General features: G+C 37.8%; 2 protein-coding genes across 2 annotated transcripts; both read left to right on the forward strand.

Moving 5' to 3' along the window:
- The first annotated feature begins 2,359 nt into the window (after positions 1–2,359).
- LOC138384927 (olfactory receptor 4C3D-like) lies at positions 2,360–3,274 on the forward strand. Its single transcript, XM_069470573.1, has one exon. The coding sequence runs from the start codon at positions 2,360–2,362 to the stop codon at positions 3,272–3,274; it is 915 nt and encodes a 304-aa protein (XP_069326674.1).
- Positions 3,275–13,915: 10,641 nt separating this feature from the next.
- Positions 13,916–14,851, forward strand: LOC138384407 (olfactory receptor 4C15-like). Its single transcript, XM_069469913.1, has one exon. It carries the CDS (start codon positions 13,916–13,918, stop codon positions 14,849–14,851), a length of 936 nt encoding a protein of 311 aa, XP_069326014.1.
- Positions 14,852–21,195: the final 6,344 nt, after the last annotated feature.

Genomic DNA, 21,195 nt, shown 5'->3' on the forward strand with positions numbered 1-21,195 from the left:
GGTGACAGCATAAAAATGTCAGGACACATTAGTTGCAAAATAATAATCTAACAATAAGGATCCTGGCCCAGGATTTAGGAAGCTTGGCTTCTAACTTTTCCTTGGCAGATGAAGTTCTGACTCCCTTAGTTTTCCAGATCATAAAGTGGGAATACTGATTTCTATCTCTTTTCCATTCCATAGGAATATTGTTAGACTAAATTTAAATAAGTAATATAAATGCATTTTCCTACTCTGAGTATTATATAATAATGTAATTATTTTCATAATTATCATTTTAATCTAATTCCAGAATTGGCATGAGAAACAACTGCTGTGAAGTATGATAAGATACACCTGGTGTGAAGTGCCGCTGTTATCACAGGGGTCATAAGTATCACTTAATGTACACCTAAAATCGATATTTACAAATAATGAGAGCCTTGAAGGATGGGTTGATAAAGAAATGAAATATAAAACTGAAAATTTGAAGTCAGGTAGTTGCCCACCTGCATGTTAATTTATACAAGACCAAACATCTAGAATGTATACTAAGTCCATTTGTTATCAAATATCCAAATTCATAAATGGTTGATGGTTTTGTTTTGTTTTGTTTGGATTCATCTTTCATATAGACCTATGGAAGGTGTTAAAAACTAAAGATGAATTAAAGATGGAAAGTTCTCCTCTAACATTCAGTCAAGCAACATGAAATAATTGGGCTACTGGCAGTGTCTGCTAATGACAATGAGAAATCCCTGAGGTCTAATTAACCACGGTTAAGAAAGTTCACAGAATTTGCCTGCAAACAGAATATGAGGTGGTACTTATAAGGCTCAAGAGAAAGGCATTATCCAAAGATGCCATTTATAAATCAACAGAGACTCACTGTTGCTGAGCTAGTTGGCATTTTTAATCTTACAACCTTCCTTCTTTCTGAGTGAACTAATAGCTGCCTGGGGCCCTGGCCATGGAGATATATTGCACAAGTCGATAGGTGAGATTTCTGTTTCTTTCTTTTTTTTTCAGGAAATCATATAATTATAGAATCTCAGGATTAAATGGACCTTAAAAATAACCCCTCATCACCTTCAATCTGAGGTTTAAGTCTCTTTTTCAGCATGTCAAACGCCAAAAAAGATAGAATTAGTTATAATTCTACCAATTTAGAAGTAAAAATATTATACAGTCTTTTTCCCTATTGATATATATTTAAATTAATTAGTACCATATATTAAAATTTATGTCTAAATTTTCCCCACTTAACATTATAACTGAAGAATTTTCCTATGATATTACAAAATTTTAAGAACATCACTGTTAAAAGCTACATAGTATTCCAAGAGGTGTGCTATATTTTAGTTGATTTTTCTAGTATTGGACATTCCATGCAGTTTCTAATTTTCCACATAACCTACTCTTTCCCTATACCCAATAAAATTACCCAATAACCTACTCTTTCCTAGAGGAAATTAATATTTTCATACTCACCCTATAAAATATGCCAGAAATTATTAAGCTGGAATATACCCTTCTTTCAAAAGTTTATGTATGTTTCTCATAAAGGAGAGAGTATGGATATAAACAGAATAGGAGGATGAGTGGACCCGAGTTCCTAGGTTTATGGGCTGGGAAAGCATGTGTATTCTAACATAAGCAGATGTAGGAAGTAGGGCAAGAAGCATTTATTCATCACCTAATAGGTATGTACCTTCAGACACTGAAGACACTATCCCAGGAGCCATACAGGCACACTGAGGAAAGAGACATGAATGTGTTATAGTGGGTGCCTGGGAGAGTGTGTCTCCATGACATACATTTCCCTAATCTGCCTGTTTATGGTAGATATTTCTTGACCATGTCTTTCTTCCCATTAGTGCTGTGGGTTCAAATGTAAATTTTCCAGGAAGAGGGAGTAACTCTTACCTGTGTGCACCACTTTACAGGTTGCAAAATAAATCTCATGGTTACAATTTATAAACTCACAGATACAGAGGAAGGCTCAGAAGCATATGACACTGGAACAAGTTAGCAAAGTCACATGGAATCGGAATGAGGAGAATCCAGATCTCATGAATAAAGCCAGAATGTCTTCAGTAAATGACACATTAACTGTTGCCCTGTAGATGTTTCATAGGTGACAGATACTAGGTATCTGAAGAGATGGAAAGTGTCATGGAGAAAGTGAAAAGGAATAATTGAAGCTATTTCTGGACCGAGAGATGCCAAAGACATGCTTTATGATAACAGGGGCTACCTTCCTATGTACTATGAAATTCAGATTGTAATCCTTCCAGGATTATTTATATAGCTATCTTTCTTTATCTCTTGTAGGTAATTCAGGCCTCTGGAAAGTGTTTCTTTCTGAAGGAATCACCTCATGGCTCCCAACAATGTCACTGAATTTATTCTCTTGGGACTCACACAGAATCCATACTTGCAGAAAATACTCTTTATTGTCTTTTTATTCATTTTCCTATTTACTGTGCTGGCTAATCTGATCATTGTCATCACAATCTCTCTCAGCCCCACACTTTCGGCTCCCATGTACGTCTTTCTCACTTACTTGTCCTTCATAGATGCCTCTTACACCTCTGTCACCACCCCAAAAATGATCATCGACCTGCTTTTCCAGAGGAGAAGCATTTCCTTGGGTGGTTGTCTGACTCAGCTCTTTGTGGAGCACTTGCTGGGGGGATCAGAGATCATCCTCCTCATTGTCATGGCCTACGACCGCTACGTGGCCATCTGCAAGCCCCTGCACTACACGGCCATCATGCGACAGGGGCTCTGCCACCTCCTGGTGGTGGTAGCGTGGATCGGAGGGATCCTGCACGCCACCGTGCAGATTCTTTTCATGGTCAACTTGCCCTTCTGTGGTCCCAATGTCATTGACCACTTCATGTGTGATCTCTTCCCCTTGTTGAAACTTGCCTGCAGAGACACCTACAGACTCGGGATGGTGGTGGCAGCCAACAGTGGAGCCATGTGCTTGCTCATCTTTTCCATGCTCCTCATCTCCTACATAGTCATCCTGAGCTCGCTGAAATCCCACGGCTCTGAAGGACGGCGCAAAGCCCTCTCCACATGTGGCTCCCACTTTACTGTTGTTGTACTCTTTTTTGTGCCTTGCATATTCACCTACATGCGTCCTGTGGCCACCTACTCTGTGGACAAGTTGGTGACTGTGTTCTTTGCAATCCTCACTCCCATGTTAAATCCTATAATTTACACAGTGAGAAACACAGAGGTGAAAAATGCCATGAAGAGTTTGTTGAAGAGGAGAGTCACTTAGCCTGCGCATAATGCCAAGAAAGTGATGATATATATAAGTAAGGAGGATTATGTCTGTGGTAAACCGTGCAAGAGAATCAACAAATTTTACAGATCATTGACAAAAGCCAAATAAACAAGCACACAACACCCCACAAAACTTAACATTTATTGAGCACTTAATAATGGCTAGGCTTTTGCTAGGTGCTTTTGATAGCTTTTGACATGCCTTACTAAGGCTTCAAGGTTCATGTGCATAGATTCTGAATATGCAATGAAAAGAACAACTAGAAATCCCTGGTTTGATGATTCTAGAGCATATTCTTCTCCAGAGTCTCACTGCTACTTTACTAAATTCTTCATACAAATGTTCCTTGGATGACATGGGCTCTTGTACAGAATCTTGACCTCAGAAGTTTTAAAATTTTTCCTTGGCCTGTGATAAAGCAAAAAAGAGACTAGAAATCCTTAGATGGATACATGGAGGTTGGACAGGTGGGGAGTAAAAGAATCACTGCTGACTTCCTCCCTTTCTTCCCCCTTTCTTTCTTCCTTCCTTCCTTCCTCCCTTCCTCCCCCCTTTCCTTCCTACCTTCCTTCCTTCCTTGCTTCCTTCCTTTCCTTCCTTTTCCTTGTACCATGAGTCACCAAAAGCAAAAAGAGAAATACTCACAAAAGGAAGAGAGGAACAATCCATAACCTATCTCTGAATTTTTTTCTTGACACAAAAAATAGGCTAGAAATTTTGAAATTACTCTTAAGTTCTTCTTATTTCCTTAAATATCCTCATGGTTAACAGTTTTTCTTGAACAGAAAGAAAGCTTTTGTTTGATTTTGCTTGTTTTCCTCACCAAGACTTGAGCAGCTATTTGAAGCAACGAGGCTAAACATTCTTTTATTTACTCTGAACATAAAGGCTTATGGTAAGTTTCAAAAGCTATTGTTCCATGAGCGTGATACACGTATTTATATCAAATGAACATTTTATTATCTATCAGACATGTTCACTTCAGTTAGGGGATTTAATCCATGTGATAGCTTCTTTTCATGTATCAAATACCCTTCTGTGGCCCCAATGTTATTGATCACTGTATGTGTGATTTGTTTCCATTGCCGAGACTTGCCTGCCTGACACCCACACCTTGGGTCTCTTAGTCTTCCTCAACTAAGGATTGAGGTGACGTGTGTGGCCATCTTCCTTATCCTAATTTCCTCCTAGATGATCATCCTCTGCTCCCTGAAATCTCTCAGCTCTGAAGGGCGGCACAAAGCCTTCCTTCTTCACCCTGGCTCCCACCTCACAGTGGTTGTCTTGTTCTTTGTGCCATGTATTTTCTTGTACATGAGGCCTGTGGTCACTTACTCCATAGACAAAGCAATGGCTGTGTCCTTGAGCATCATTGAACTCAGGTTAAATCCCTTGATCTACACACTGAGAAATGTAGAGGTGAGAAATGCCATAAGGAAACTGTGGATGAAACAGTGGACCGTGGGTGGTCACCAGCTTACATGCTGAGAACAAATTTTTCCTACAAGGCCAGTAGTGTCTTACCCTCTCCATTCACTCCAAGCCACTGGTCACACAGGAGCCAGAGGCATCTTTGGAGCTCACACAACAGGTCAAGATACCCCAGTGTCCTGCCTAATTGGGGTACTGCCTGCACCTCCGGTCCTCCACATCAGTGCATTCTGTACTTGATCCACTTTCTCACAAGGCTCTAGGCACAACTCTTCTTTAAAAAAACCCCCTGTCTTTCGAACAATCTGAGTCTTTCCCAGTTCGGGGCTTTTTTTTCCTTTTTCCTGCTGTAATGATCTTTCCCGGGGGCTTTGCCTGGCTGACTCTCTGTCATTGTTTCCATTGTCAGATGAACTCCCACCTCCTCAGAGAAGTCTTCCCTGGTGACTTTCTCTAGTCATTCCCTGTAGTTATTCTCTAGTTCTATGCCCTGGTTATATGCTTAATATTTATGATCACAGATTACTTTAAATTTTTTTTTTTGACTTTTATCTTCTGTTTTCCCCAAAAGATAATCCTTGTCAAGGCAATGATTATGTTTATTCATTCATGCAATAAAATCAGTGATTAGAACACTCCCTGTCACATAGTATGTGCTTAATAAATATTATTAGATGAATATAAGTAAAAAATAGACTTAGGGTTTTAAAAATATTTGCAAATAAATATAAAGAAAGGAGAAGGAAGGATAAATACATATATGTGCTTTAGGAGTTAGAATCCCCCCATTTTTCATGATGCCAAGTGTCTTTTTTAGAAGCAAAGACAATCACAGCTTAATAGTGTGGTATTTAATATGGGGGACACCACTTTACCCAAATTCTCCACTACCTCTTGTTATTCTTTAGAAAAGCAAAATAAGATTTACGAGTATCTGAGTCAAGCTATTTTAGAATCACGTGTCTGTTTTGGAGCGGGGGCTGTGGCAAGCACCTGTAGTCTTAGCTGCTCGGGGAGGCTGAGTCTGAGGTGAAAGGATAGATCCTTTTGTGCTCAGGCACTTGAGACCAGCCTGGACAATGTAGTGAGACCCCATCTTCTAAAAAAATTTAAAAAAGTGTCTATGTCTTGAAATTATACATTGTTTATGGGACCAGAGCAACTGTCTTATTAACTATGAAAGAATGATTTTGCTATGACCTTTGAGATTTGGATTTCCAAATCCAAAGGATGTTTATTTCTCCCAGATTCTGCTATGGAAAAGCTGCCACCAGAAGACACTAATTCTTTTTTAAATTCCCTTGATGAGGTACATGGGAAGCTTAAGGTCATATCATGATTTAGTATTCTGTTTTCTTATTAGAAAAAATACATCTTATATACATGAGAACAATAATTACAGGATCAGTTACAGTATTCTGACAAAACATAACATTTAAATCAAGAATTTTATTTTTAAATAAAAACATGTATGTGTAATATGTATGTAGATTTAATAATCACCAACCATGTTCAATAACTATGGGGTTCATGCATTCATTGAAGAACATTTTCTGAGTTTGTACAAAGTTTCAGGTACATTTCTAGGAGCTAAATATACAGTGATGAACAAGACAAGATGTGTTCTTTATGTCTTTGTGCTTAAATTTTCGTGTAGGAGAAAAACAACATATAGAAATGAAAATAAATAAAATCATAGAGTGATAACTGATATTCAGAAAATTTTAATGGAGTGTTGTGTGCATGGCTGGTAACTTTGGTTAGGTGGACACAGGGGCTGTTCTGAGAGGAACTTCTAAACTGAGATCTGAACGATGAGACAGAAACATCCTTAAGCATATCAGTGGGAACAATGTTCTAGGCAATAGAGAAAAGATTGTGCAGAAACCCTAAGGCAATCATGAGTCTCAGATAAAGAAGATCCAATAATCAGGGCACAGTGGACAAGGGAGAACACGGCACAAGGTGAGATATGAAAGGTACCCAGGGCTCTGATCAGAGAATGCTATTACTTTTTAATCTTTAGTTCATAAAAAGCATCGACATCAAAATGACTCTCTTAGAATAATAATTAAAAATCACGTCCTTCATGGACTTACAAATGACTTCAGAAACTTAGCATCAAAAATCTTTGCACATAGCTTCCACTTAACTTTTGCTATGTCAAAAGTAGAACATGATATTTGCTGCCTGCTTACAATATTTTAGAATTAAATATCCAGATTCATTTTACAATTTCTCACCTTGCTTCGTCAAAGAAGAACATACTATTAATAGTATAACTTGTATCTATGTAAGAATGTTATGATGACCATTTTTTCAGTTCAATTACAAAACCAAAGAAATGAAAGGGTTACAATTATATCCCTACCCTGAAATATTTGTAATCTGTTTGATAATTTTTTCAGAGTCAAAATTAGGCCCAGAATCTGCATTTTCTATTACATAGACAAGAGCTGTTCTGACCATTCATGCTGAAATTATTTCCAGTCAGATTCCAAAAATTTCTTCTCTTCTATGTTCTACACAAAATGAATGCACATTAAATAGCTTTACTAATTAAACACATTACTTACCAGCTCAATGCCTCACTTGTTTTTAATACTCTGACTTCTGAAACATATCTTGGCCTTAATTTTTTTATAGGCACTTGCTGGTACTAAGAATAGTTTGTAAATCATATGACTATCTAGATAGTAGAATTTGAAACCTTTAGTAGTACTCATGATACAAAGTAGAAATAGAGGAAAGTTTAATTTGAAGAGGGGTATTTGCCTAGAAAGCTACTTCAAATATCAAACTTAATGGGAATCATAAGGTGTACTTCCTTCCCATTTCACTAAGAAAATTTAAGCCATTGAAGAGAACTCCCAAAGACCCTTACGAATATATATGCCATATCAATCCACCATCATTGTTTACTTATATGCTGCCTTCCTACCTGAATCATCTGTGCCCCAAAACAAAGCCAGTGAAACCACTTTACTTGCACACAGGACTAAAGTCATTTCCTTGTTGCTTACGTAAGGGCTTTGATCTAAGAATCTCTTCTATGTTTCTTCTTTCTTCATTTTTCTCTCCACTGGATCATTTATATCAGCAAAGTAGTTTTTTAAATCTCTTTTTACTTTAAAATTTTTTTTCAATTGACCTACTTCCTTTATCAACTATGACCCCATTTCATTCTCCCTCCTTTGTAGCAAAACTCAAAACATCTCTATGATGCTTGTCCTTCCATTTCTGTCCTTCCATTCTTTTTAAGTCCCTTTTAGTCATGTTCAATATCTAATACTTTCTGAAAATGTCCTTCTCACGAATGACCCCATGTCATTAAATTCAATACTCTTTGCTCATTTCTCATCTTATGAAATCCAGTAGCAACATTTAACCCAGTTTTCAACGACATACTCTCCTAACATGACCAAGATTCTCCAGCCCAGACTACTTTTTTGAGGTTAAGACCTGGAAATCCAACTTCTTCCACGGCAGTGCCACCTGAACGACTAATAGGTTTCTTAAACCAAACAAGTGTAAAGATGTACTCTCGGTTCTGCCCCCAGTTCCAAGCCTACTCTACTCACAACACTTTCTATCTCAGCTGATGACACATTTGCTTTCTGTATCTCATACCCCATATCCAGTCTATCAGAAATCCTGCTGACTCAACCTTCCCGTATATCCCCAATTCATCCACTTCTAGTCACTTTTAGAGCTGTCACCTAGTTCCAAGCTGCCAACATCTTTTACCTGGATTACTGCAATTGCCTCTTACCTACTCTCCCTACATCTATCTCGGCATCTCCTGCTCCAATATTTGATGCTTAACACAGCACTCAGAGTTTTCTTTTAAACTCACAAGTCACATCATTTCACACCTCTACTCAAAACTCTGCAGCAGTTCTCCATGTTCTTTCAGGGAAAAGCTAAAACTATTAAGATTATTAAATATCTGACGGCTATAATCTGGCTGTCCCATTATCTCTCTGAACTCCTCTCTTACAACTGATCCCTATGACTCCTCCACTCACTCTGGTGTCTTTCTGTTCCTCTACTGGGCAGGCACGCTCCTGCTGTAGGGCCTTTACACAGTCTATTCTCTCTGGAACACTTTCCCCAATCATCTGCAGGACTAACTCAGGGTATGTTCATAGATGAGAAGAAATAATATTTTAGATAGTACTGCTCTTAGACTTGGGCAAGTGGGACTGCTGTCCTCAAGTCCAAACTTTGGAATATCTTTGTTAAAATTTAAGTTCTCTTTCCATATCTGGGGCTGGGCAGTGCCTTTAGATGTGACATCCCAGCCCAGACCCTACTGCATGGTTCTCATCCCTGTTTTTTCCCTTTGGGGTGCTCTTTGACATTCTGTCCCACCCCTGGGTCAACCAGACATCCCCAGAAGCTCTGGCTGCTGTACCGATGAAGTTATCTCAGGCTCTGTGCACTCTCTGTGCACTCTCTGAGTGCAGCCTGGCAAGCAAATGTCTTCCACAGGCTAGTTCATTATTTCTTTCATAGGAATGCACTACATTGGTTACTAGAACTGTGTTGATATGATGATTAGGGGTGACACAGGACAGATTCAAGGTTCTGGGCTATAGATGGACCTGGACATTCTCCATGTGTGTGCCTTCATCAGCTTTTCCCTGTCCATGCTTTGACTTCTATGCCAGCATCGACAGCCCTGCAGGTGGTAAGAGTGGTGGCAGGCATCTTTTACCATGTGTCTTTCTGTTGGCACCCAGGGAGGTCACCCTAGCCCTCTGCAGGCTCTATGCCATGGTCAGGCCATTCTCCGGGGTGGCTGTTCTTATTTCTTTTGAGGGCTTTCAAAGGCCGTTGCTCTGCAGTGCTGACTGGCCCCTCCAGTTGATGTTCTCTCTCGCTTCCATTGGGCTTCCTGCGACTACTGGCTTCCAATGACTCTCAAAGATACTTTCTTAATATAATGATCACAGACACAAATCTGATGAACAAAGTATACAGGAAAATGTGAATAATTCTTTTCTTGTTCATATCAAATCTCTCTTCCACGTACCACCACCAGGAGGGAGGATAGATGAAAGATGAGACTGAGGATAAAGAAAGTGGTTCGACTCATGCAAGTCATGTCTCTCATCATAGATGGCTTAAGACCAACACAGGAGCACAAAAGTGTTACCATAGCCAATTTCACATAAATTGATAAGCCAGTTCTAAAATGTACATGGATGTGTGCCTGTGTTGAATACCAGCCTCTGGTAATTAGGGAATGTGAGAAGCATAGAGATGGAAGACTAGATCCACAGGACATCAGAACATTTCTTAAGGCTCTAGTTTATAAAAAATTTGGTAAAGCCTGAATAATAAAGAATTCCAAGGGACAGGGAACTTGCCCAGAAATTGAGCCATCTATCTTTGAAAGCTTAGTATAAATTTTGTTATGTAATAAATGATGAAGACAGAATTTTAAATCAGTGTGATGAGTAGAGTATTGGATAAATTCTGGAAGGGCAAATTACTATCCCCCCACGTGCTGTTTCTTAGCCTCGGCTATGGCTCCTTCTGTCTCTGTCTTTTCTTTTCTGATTTAAACTTTAAAAATAATTTAGCCTATTTTTTAAATAACTGTGCAAGAATAATATTTCTTATATTATCTGCCCTACTTCATCTTTACAATCTTATTTTTATGTTATTCCACTCTGTTCCTCTAACAGAAACAAATAATAGAAGATGGAACAAAGAAGGGCGTGGAATGAAGTGGGAGATGCTAACTGTGGCTTGGAGTGAGAAGCAGGTTCCAGAAGGGATTGGTGAAGTCTTGTTGCTGAGCGATATTTATAAAATATCACCCTGACTAGGACTGTGGTTCCTATCAGGTGCTTCTTCTGTGTCAGGACACACATATAACATTTCAATTAAAAGAAAAGAACACTTTTCTCTTAATTCTACAGACAATTGAATTGATGGTGCTTCTGGGCTTTGAGTCACTCCATTTTGCATTGTTCTGTGGGGTGTGAATAGACATATAAATAGGTAGAATAAAATATTTAAACGCTGTGTAAAGTAAAACAAATTGGTGTGGTTCCTGAAGTTAAGTTCAAGTTGTCCCTCAAATATCAGTCTCAATACTACATTTTTTTTCAGAGTAAGGACATGATCTATCTTCTTTTCAAATAAAATAAAAAGACAAAAAATTTCTTTAATCTCTAGAAATTGTGCTTTTAGTTTCAAAGTCTTGAAATCTGAAGATCAGTTTCTGAGAGGAAAAATAAACTTGTGATTAACCTATGAATCTTTGCTTACTTATGCAAAAAGTGTCATTCTTTAATAAGCACTCATTGCTACCATGGTCCCAAAACAATACCTGTTGTCTTTATGGATTGATGCTGTCTTATGCCCGAACTCAGCTCTTTTATTTAGCAAGTACACAGGGAGTTTGCCCTAATTCTGCAGAGACACTACATATTCCACCACAGTGTACACAGTGTCCTATTCCTGAACATGAAGGAAAATGAAAGCATCTTCAAATAGAAACCCAGGAGAAGTTAAAAAAAAAGAAAACAAACAAACAAACAAACAAACAAAAAAACCCCACACCTCTAATTGGTCAGAGACATAAAAGTCTTGTAAACACTTGAGCAAGTTAAGCCACATAAAATTGTGTTTGGAAAATCACACCCATGGGAAATTTCCAAACCCTGGGGGAAGCTGAGAAGCAATTCTACAGACTCATGACCTCTCAGAGAAATGTCTTTAAATTGCAATTGGAAAACAAGGAGGAAAGTTTTGCTTATTTGTTTTTTCTTAAACTACATAGAAGATGGAATTAGTAAGCGGTAGGGGACATTCTCTACCTTGTTTGCCAGAGATGCTCTTCCTGTCTCTCTTAGATGTAGAAGAAAGCGTTGAAAACAACCTTCACGTTTTGGCCAGCCCCTGAATGGACTTTTCTCCACAGAGAATGGGAGATTACTATCTCCAGAACTTTCAACGAACTGATAAATGGTGAGATTTATAATTCCCATTTTGCATTTTCAGAGAGGTTTTCAAATTCTGATGCAGTGCTTCAAAGTGTGGGTGTTGTGGTCAGCTAATAAAGTTTAATGCAATGCATGAGCCTATCGCTTAAGAACTGTGTACACTTGGGCTAGTTACACAACCTTTCTGGCTCTCAGACTCCTCACACTTAATGAAGATTGTAATATTACCAAGCCGAACGTATGCACAAACAAATGAATAATACATGTGGAGTCCATAGAACATCACTTGACACATAACAAGTGTCCAATAAACAGCAGCTGTTAGGATGCAAATTGCTGTTTGCTTATTGGGGGAGGAGAGTGGGAGCACCTCATTACTTCATGTCTAATGAAATTAGACCTATCTTCAGCCTTGCATATTCAAGTTAAATCTGAATAACTTAGAAATGCAACAAGTGTATATTTTTTTGTCCTTGCTCTCCAATAGCATTTTACTTATTCTTTCCAAAATATTCTCATTTATCCTCCGATACTCTCCCCATCCTGATGTTTTAGATTAAAAAGCAGAATTTTCTGAAGCTGTTTAAAGAACAATGATGTAACATGGTAAGTTCAAGTGCTGCCATTAACAGAGTTATTGATATAAAATACAGCAGAGTGGTGTCCAGTTCCATTCAGGTTAGTACAAGAAATATTAGTTCACCATTTTTTATGGCTAAGTAGTAATCCATAGTATACATATGTCCCATTTTATTAATCCAGTCTTGTATTGATGGGCATTTGGGGTGTTTCCACATCTTTATGATTGTGAATTGTGCTGCTATAAACATTCAAGTGCAAGTGTCTTGTAACAAAAATGTTTGTGTCCCTATAATACTCTGAAATTAAAAAAAAAAAAAAAGAAATACAGCATTTACTCTTTCCACAATGACACCTTAACAAACAAGGACATTAAGGGTAAGAAATCATGACTCTCGTCACAGAGTGGAGTCTTCTGATTTTAAATATGTCCACTTTATTTTCCCTGAGCACATTTGATTTCACAAATAGCATTAGGTTCCCGCCTTGGCATTGTTCAGGAAAATTTAAATTACTTTTGGGCCAGTTGTCATGGCTTTGGCTCTTCCTTAAAATGAGCTAAATCACTAAGACAATGGAAAAAAAGAAGGTCCAGGCATACGGGTAGACCAGAGAAACTTTTGTTTTTCAAATTCCAGGAATAGTAAGAGTATAAAGTTTGAGAGATTTAGGTAAATTTATAGAGTGACATTGAGGGGAGACAAAGGATCTGAAATTCTGAAATTAGAGGAGAACATAGTTCCCAGGTTTCCAGGGAAGGGAATAAGACAGGCACGGAATAAATCTTTTATTGGTGAATAATAGTCCTGGATCAAAAATAGCTTGAACTTAGCCTCTTTAGGCATGAGTTTCCCACCAATCAAACAGGGACAGCAAGACTATCACAGACTGTCCTGAATCCCACCTTACTTCACCTAGTCACCATGGCAACATTCTGGTATTGGCATTATTATTTTTATAAACTTCTCATTTTAAAATGACAGGTTAAAAATAAACTCAATATTTAGTGAATACTATTTATGTATTAAGTTTACAGCTAGGAATTTTCCACCGATCATTCTTTTATAAAGAATGACTAAATTCATCTAAAGGCCCAGTACAGTTCAGACTTTCAAAGACATATGTGAGGAGTAGCTATGATTTTCAAGAGGCTTTTAAACTGCATGCTATTTCTTCTTCTATTTGTAGATATGGCAGTCTTCAGGTTAGGATGTCATGCTGATCACATCCTCTCCCATTCCATGCCAATGGCAGGCATAACTAATAAATTACAGTCCACCTTTCCTCATAACTTGGAGGTTGCTTCAGAATGCTTCTCAACAATTCACTCCAGGAAGCCACCAGTAAATGATCAAAGCTGGCACTTGAGATGAAAACTATTTCTCTTCTCTACCACATATGGATGCTTTCCTTCCCCAATATTGAAACTTGGCCTCTTTTAAGGCATTCAATAATTTGTCTCCAACCCAATTCTGTCTGATCTTTCACTAGTATCTTCAATAATTTCTAATTTTATGTTCTAAGTGACAACAGGATCACTTAAGATAATTTCGTATATGGATTCATCAACTTATTGATGACTATAATACTACAAATTGAACTGAAGCAAATTTTTCTTTGTCATAACTGCAGATGCTACATGCTGATCAAGGTTGCCGAAATCATGCAAAACCAAAGCTTTGTAACTGAGTTCGTCTTCCTGGGGATTTCACAGAATCCAAATGTTCAGAAAATATTATTTGTTGTATTTTTTTTTCTCTACTTTGCAATAGTCGGGGGCAACACGCTAATTGTAGTAACCATTCTCAGCAGCCCTGCTCTACTGGGGTCCCCCATGTACTTTTTCTTGACTTTCCTGGCCTTCCTAGATGAATGCTATGCCTCTGTCTTTGTCCCGAAGATGATCGTGGACTTCCTCTATGAGAGGAAAACCATTTCCTTTGAAGGCTGCATGATACAGGTTTTTGGTGAACACTTATTTAGTGGGGTAGAGTTGATTGTCCTCACAGCCATGGCCTATGATCGGTATGTGGCCATTTGCAAGCCTTTGCATTACTCTTCCATCATGAACCACAGGTTCTGTGGCATTCTGATGGGGGTAGCCTGGACAGCGGGCTTCTTGCATTCCACAATACAAATGCTCTTTATGTTCCACTTGTCCTTCTGTGGTCCCAATGTCATTGATCACTTCTTCTGTGACTTGTTTCCATTACTGGAACTTGCGTGCACCGACACTCACATCTTTGGCTTTTTTGTGGTGGCCAACAGTGGATTTTTCTGCATCATAATATTCTCCTGGTTGCTTGTCTCCTATGGTGTCATCTTGTTCTCTCTGAGAACTCATAGTTCCGAAGGGCGGAGAAAAGCTCTGTCTACCTGTGGATCTCACATTGCTGTTGTGGTTTTGTTCTTTGTCCCGTGCATTTATACATACTCACGACCTCCATCTACTTTCTCCTCTGACAAAATGGTGGCAGTAGTTTATGCCATCCTGACACCCTTGTTCAATCCTCTGATTTATACTTTCAGGAATAAGGAGGTAAAAAATGCCATGAGGAAAGTATGGAAGAGATTGGTGGTGGTTTCTGATGGAAAATAAAATATTAAACTTTTTTTATAAAGTCAAAGTTAAGGATAAAAAAGTCAAAAAATATTCTTGGACAAAAAATTTAAGGGATATACCTGTACAGAAAGAGGTAACATAATGTTATAATGAAAGCATTAATGGGGGGCAGAAAATGATGTTTTCACCCTCTGATGCTCATCAACTCTGAGTTGGCATCCCTGTATCACATATGTAAATTAAAATGAGTTGAATTTTATGTTGACTTAGAGTCTAACACTAGAAAAAGAATGACAAGAGGAATTACCTCATCAGACTGCTTGTCATTCACTTCATGCATTGAAAAATCTTTTTGGAAGGAAGTCAACAATATCTCAGAAATTAAGGACAAAAATTTATCCAAACTATGCCAATTGAAAAGAAGGCTATGTTTAGAACACTGATATTAGTGTCTCTCAGGAAAAAAACAGACCAAACTGAGGCAGATCGCAGACCAGAGCATTCACAGAATGTCAGCTATAGGTGTTTCTGTTTCACATGACTCCGTCATTTAATGTGGGTCCACTAACAACCGCTATAGAATTTGAGACACTTGGTGAATTTCTTGAGAAACAAAACGTGATTGGCGTAGTCATGATTACAGATGTGTTCCTCTTGGGTCCGGTAACCACACTCTACCAACCAGCTACAGGAGAGGAAGAACGAATAGATTCCACAAGGGAGTTAGCAATGGTTATCTCTTATTCAAGCACAATCTAAGGGAACACTTGAGAGACCAGGTTACTAGAAAACTGGTGCCAAAGGTGTAGATGTGGTGAGCTGACTTCCCCTATACAGAGGAATAGAAGCCAGAGGCACCAGAGAACAAAAAGCAGATTTCAAAAGAGGATTACTTTTCATTTTATTTGATGATTGGAATTTTCTTGACTTTGTCTACCCAATGAAAATAATTGTATTTGAATAATTATCAATGAAGAGCTCATTCAAATGTAGACACAGCTTATAAGTCATTCTTGTAGCTAAAGTTCATGAGTCTTAGGTTTCCAAGTGGCTTCTGTAATAAAATTATTTGCAATAAAAGCTTTCAATTCCTCCTATCTCATCAACAGTAATAAAATGCCTATTAATTGACCATTATATTATACATATGTATAAATTATAGACGAAAGCACTAAGTGATATTTTTCTTTCCTTAATCTTCCAAGATAGGCCCAAAGGAGATGAGTGTATGGTATTTGTTTTTTTTCTCAGAATAGATATCGCAGAGTACAGGTAAGATTTCAGTGATCACACATGGGGAAGTCCATGAAGGATTAAGATTAGGACCTAAAATATTGTCTGAATAAATGTGTTCACTGCAATAGACCAAGTGTGCAACAAGGGCTTGGACATGCTGGGAGCTTTTCCTGCTTGCTTCCCTGGCTTGTCCATCATCTGTCTGTCATCGTAGAATGGGCAGCTTCTTAATGTCTTTTTCTCTTCACGAAGAGGTTCTTACTGTTAAGTAGTTCCTTTATCCCTAAGAACAAGCTAGAGATTGATGATCTGGTATCATTGGCTCAAGCAATTTATAAATCTGTGAATTGAAGACTTGACATACTACAAAATAAAACATTATTCTGGCAGATTGTTGTGAACAACAGAGATTCGTGCCTGATCCATGAAACACTGACATTCAAACAGTTTTTAATTATTTGATCTCCCAACTTCTAATTGTGGTCTCTGGTATTAATATGCAAGGAAAAAAGAAAATATAATAGTTAGCATATGAAAATAAAAATACTGAAAGACATGTAGCTAGCCTTTTTCATTCCAACTAGGTTCATGAACAGAATTTTGCAAAATTCTCCCAACAACACATATTGCTTTAGCTTTCCATTTTATTTTCTTTGTTGATTTTACCTGGGTATGATAAAATTCATTCTAATAAGTTAAGTGGGGTCCATGATCTTAAGATTTTATTTTCAGTTTACAGGGCAAATAAACTTGGAGAATACAGAAGGCAACATTTTAGATTTTCTCCTGTGTGTTACACATATCCCTTCTGTTTATGTTCAATATAGAATAATTTATGACAGAGCTACACCTGGATGCATAGGGGGCTGAGTAAAGTAGGCTGTACTTGGTTGGTCATGACAAGTACCCTTTTCTTACCACACAGGAGGGGAGAATGGGTTTTAGTGGACAATTATCAGCCCTGTCCCAGACACCCGACATCAGGAGTATCCATAGAAAAATTTTTCACTCAAAATAAATTCAATCTGACATTTATTGACAACATATTATTGCCAAGTACTATTCTAAGTAGCAGTAAAAGAATTCTATATTCACAGATAACAATATAGTGGATGATGCTCTTCCAAAACATTCCATAGCAAGTCCAGAAGATTTGTGAGTTCTTTGAATTTGAAGATACTGTATGAATTTTTCTCCAACTAGGGAATGCCAGTTTTTTAAGAGAATGTTTATGTTTTGAATCCCTGTAGCACTATAAGTTTCCTGTATTCATCATAAACCTCATTCCCCACCCCCCAGACCCCAAATCTCCTTTCATTAGATCCTCTGGATCTCAGGTCAACAATAAGCAGAATCCTCTACCATTCCAATTTCTTATGTGAACATTTTCTTTCTTTTATTGCTTTCGTCTTTCTCCTCTCCATGTTTCTGCTTAAGTGAGGCATGTTTCTTCTCCTGTAGTTCTCATGCTGAAGGCCTACAGATGAGACGTCGTTCTGGTTGCTTCTCACTGCTACTTCCAGCTCATACCCCTGCTTCAGTTCATGATTATTCCTAGTTTCTAATCTCAATCTGACCATGCCAGACTCCACTTTTCCTTATAAGAATCATTCACTGCTTCTAGGGTCATTTCCTCTCGTACTTTAAAGATGCCAGCTTCTGGTTCACTGTCACTCAAAGTGGTTCTGCCATACTTCTTGGAGATTTCAATATCCACATAGCTGAACCTTCCAATATACTGGCTCCTAAATTGACCAATTGGCCAATTTCCTTCTAGGAATCTCATCCTTTAATCTGTCTCAGCTGTTCACTCCCATGGTCATACTATAGACCTTGTCATTGCCATCATTTTAAAACTTTCTGTAATCTCATCTCATACTCATTAATTTTCAAACAATATCCATTATTTCCAGCTTCCCTCTAACAGTGCTGAACTCTAACAATTCTTTAATGCTATTGTGACATGCAAACCATTGTTACTGTCAACTTTTTACATGACCTCAGACATACTCTTGCCTAAGAAAGTATGAAAAATAATTCTCTGTGTCTCAATTATTCTTCCTCCAGGTATGTGCATGTCTTACTCCCTCACTTCTTTTGGTTGATTATTCCAATGTATCTTCTCAATAATGCATTTTCTTACTACCTCACTATATAGTAAATCCCACCCACTAACATTTTGTGACTCCTATTCCTACATTTCTGTTTAATTTTTCTACTTAATACTTATCATTACCTAGAATTTCATATAGTTTATTTCTTTATTTTATTTATTTTTTATACATTAGAAAATAATTTATATCAGGGTAAGGATTTTCTCTTTCTTAAAAACTTTACTGTGTGATCTTAATGTCAGATGATTAAAAAAAACAACTTTACTGTTAAATCCCCAGTGCCTAAAATAGTGTCTGGCATATAGTAAGTGGTCAATGTATATGTGTTGAATTAATGAATGAATGATAACAAAAATACATAAATGGGCTTCTTCTCCTCAACACAGTGCAATAACTCATGGCCAAAAATACTCTTGCTGTGAACAACTAGAAATGCCGGATACAATATAGGAATCACCTGTATGAGGTACTGGAGACCTACTGAGAAAACCAAAGCTGAAAGGGTAAGACTAGAGAGACAAGATCTTCAATGCAGTGAGTTGAATTTTGTGGCCACATTTACCCTGGGAGCATGTCTTGATTCTTGGCCCGGGCTGGAGGTGGAGAGTCTGGGCTTTGCACCAGTGGAAGGTCCCTGCTAGAGGTGGGGTAGGGGAAGAGACACCAAGAGAGCTTTTGCAGCAAATTTGGAGAGCCTGAATCAGGCAATACTTTTCCCCCAGTTTTAGTGGCTGTGTAGGATTGTTATGGATTGAATTGCATCCCTCCAAAAGATGTTGAAATCCTAACCCCCAGTACCTGTGAATGTGACCTATTTGAAAATAAAAGAAAATTTTCAGATGATCAAGTTCAGATGAGGCTATTAGGGTGAATGGTAATTCAACACATCTGTGTCCTTATAAAAATGGAAAGGAGAAAAACATGCACACACGGAGAATGTCACGTGAAGAGGGAGGCAGAGAGATTGGGTGATTCATCTACAAGCTAAAGAATTTCAAAGATTGCCTGCAAATTGTCAGAAGCAGGAGAGAGGAATGGAACAGATTCTCCCCCATAGTCCTCAGAAGGAACCATGTAATGAAGTCAACTAGCAAAAAATCAAAAGTCACAGAAGAAGAATCAGAATGTAAAAACAAAGAAAGAGATCATAAACAAAGATAAAGTGTGGATGTTTGAATAGATAAATAATATTGATAAATACCCACCATTGTGCTAGTACTTACATGAGTGTATACATTTGTCAAAACTCACCTACCATACATTTAAAAACGTTGCATTGTATATTATGTAAATTATACCTTAAGAGGGAGATCTAAAATAAAAAGTTTTTGTGATGTCAAAGTCCATAGTTTTCAACTTTGTACACCTTACTTTCCTGTCTTCATACCTTGCTAATGCTGTTGCTCTTTTTGCTCATTTTATAAGTAGCAAATTTATAAATGTAGAATTTTCTAAATTCTCTCTCATGTCAAGATCTAGCTCATTTCATATTCTTTGAAATCTATAGATCATACTGATATTTTCCCATTCTGGAACTTATATCACATGCATTGTTTCATATGTGCTCATTCCGTCTCCCTTATTATAGATAGGGAAATTCCTTACACACCACACATTCTCAGACATGTTATTAAACTAGTATATTACTGTCTAGGACACCAATGGCCCCTGTTTTATTAAATCCAATAATCATTGCTTGTTTCTCATTTTACGAAATCCAGTAGCAACGTTTAACCCAGTTTTCGTGGACATACTCTCCTAACATGACCAAGATTCTCAAATTAATAACTCCAGCCCACACTTCTTTTTTGAGGTTAAGACCTGGAAATCCAACTTCTTTCATGGCACTGCCACCTGAATGACTAATAAGTTTCTCCATCTGAACAAGTCTAAATATGTACGCCCATTTCCAAACCTACTCTACTCATAACACTTGCTAGCTCAGCTGATGACACATTTGATCTCTGTATGTCATACCCGACACCCAGTCTATAAGGAAATCCTACTAACTCACCCTTCATGTATATCCCAAATTCAGCCCCTTCTAGTCACTCTAGAGCTGTCATCTAGTTCCAAACTGCCATTGTCTTTCATCTAGATTATTTTAGTTGCCTCTCACCTACTCTCCCTACTTTTATCTCAGTATCCCCTGCTCCAATATTTGATACTAACTGGTGTTCTCTCTTGATTCCATTGGATATGGTAACACTTTGTGCTCCTGTGTTGGTCTTAAGCCATCTGTGATGAGGGATGTGCCTTGCATGAGTCGAACCACTTTTTCTTTATCTTCAGTCTGGTCTTTCATCTATCCTCCCTTCAAGTGGTGTGTGGAAGAGAGATTTGACATGAACAACAAAAGAATTACTCACATTTTCATGTATACTCTGTTCATCAGATTTGTGTCTGTGATCATTATTAAGAGAGTATCTTTGTGAGAGTCACTGGAAACCAGTATTCACGGGAAGCCCAATAAAAAATAAAGCATTATGAGTAATTAAGTAAATAGTACTAAGGAATTGCAGAGTCATTATTTCAACATAAGCAGGATCTCAAAGAACAAGATGGGACAGTTCCTGGACCTGAATACAAAGACAGATGCCCGGACACCAGAAGAATCTCCATGTGCTCTGATTGGACACCATACAAATACCTAAGTGCTTCATTTCTGCTCACAGTTCTACATCTCTGTCAGTAAATCACTACATCTGACACTGACTCATTACTCTTTAGTCAAATTATTTATTTTTTTTACATCAAACAGATTATATAAACAAAGCCACAGTAAAAAATGTTAAGCTGACTCTGCACAGCCCAGGAAAAGTCTTAATTTTAGAGATAATAATTTTGTGATGAATTAATACCCACCCATCCCTTCCTCCTCAATGACAAAACATTTTTCACATAAATTGATAAGCCAATTCTAATATTTACATGGATGTGGGCCTGTGTTGAATAACAGCCTTTGGTAATTAGAAAATGTGAGAAGCATGGAGATGGAAGACTAGATCCAGCGGATATTAGATTTCTTAA

The sequence above is a fragment of the Eulemur rufifrons genome, chromosome 6, assembly GCF_041146395.1.
Source record: "Eulemur rufifrons isolate Redbay chromosome 6, OSU_ERuf_1, whole genome shotgun sequence".
In the NCBI taxonomy this organism is placed as follows: domain Eukaryota; kingdom Metazoa; phylum Chordata; class Mammalia; order Primates; family Lemuridae; genus Eulemur; species Eulemur rufifrons.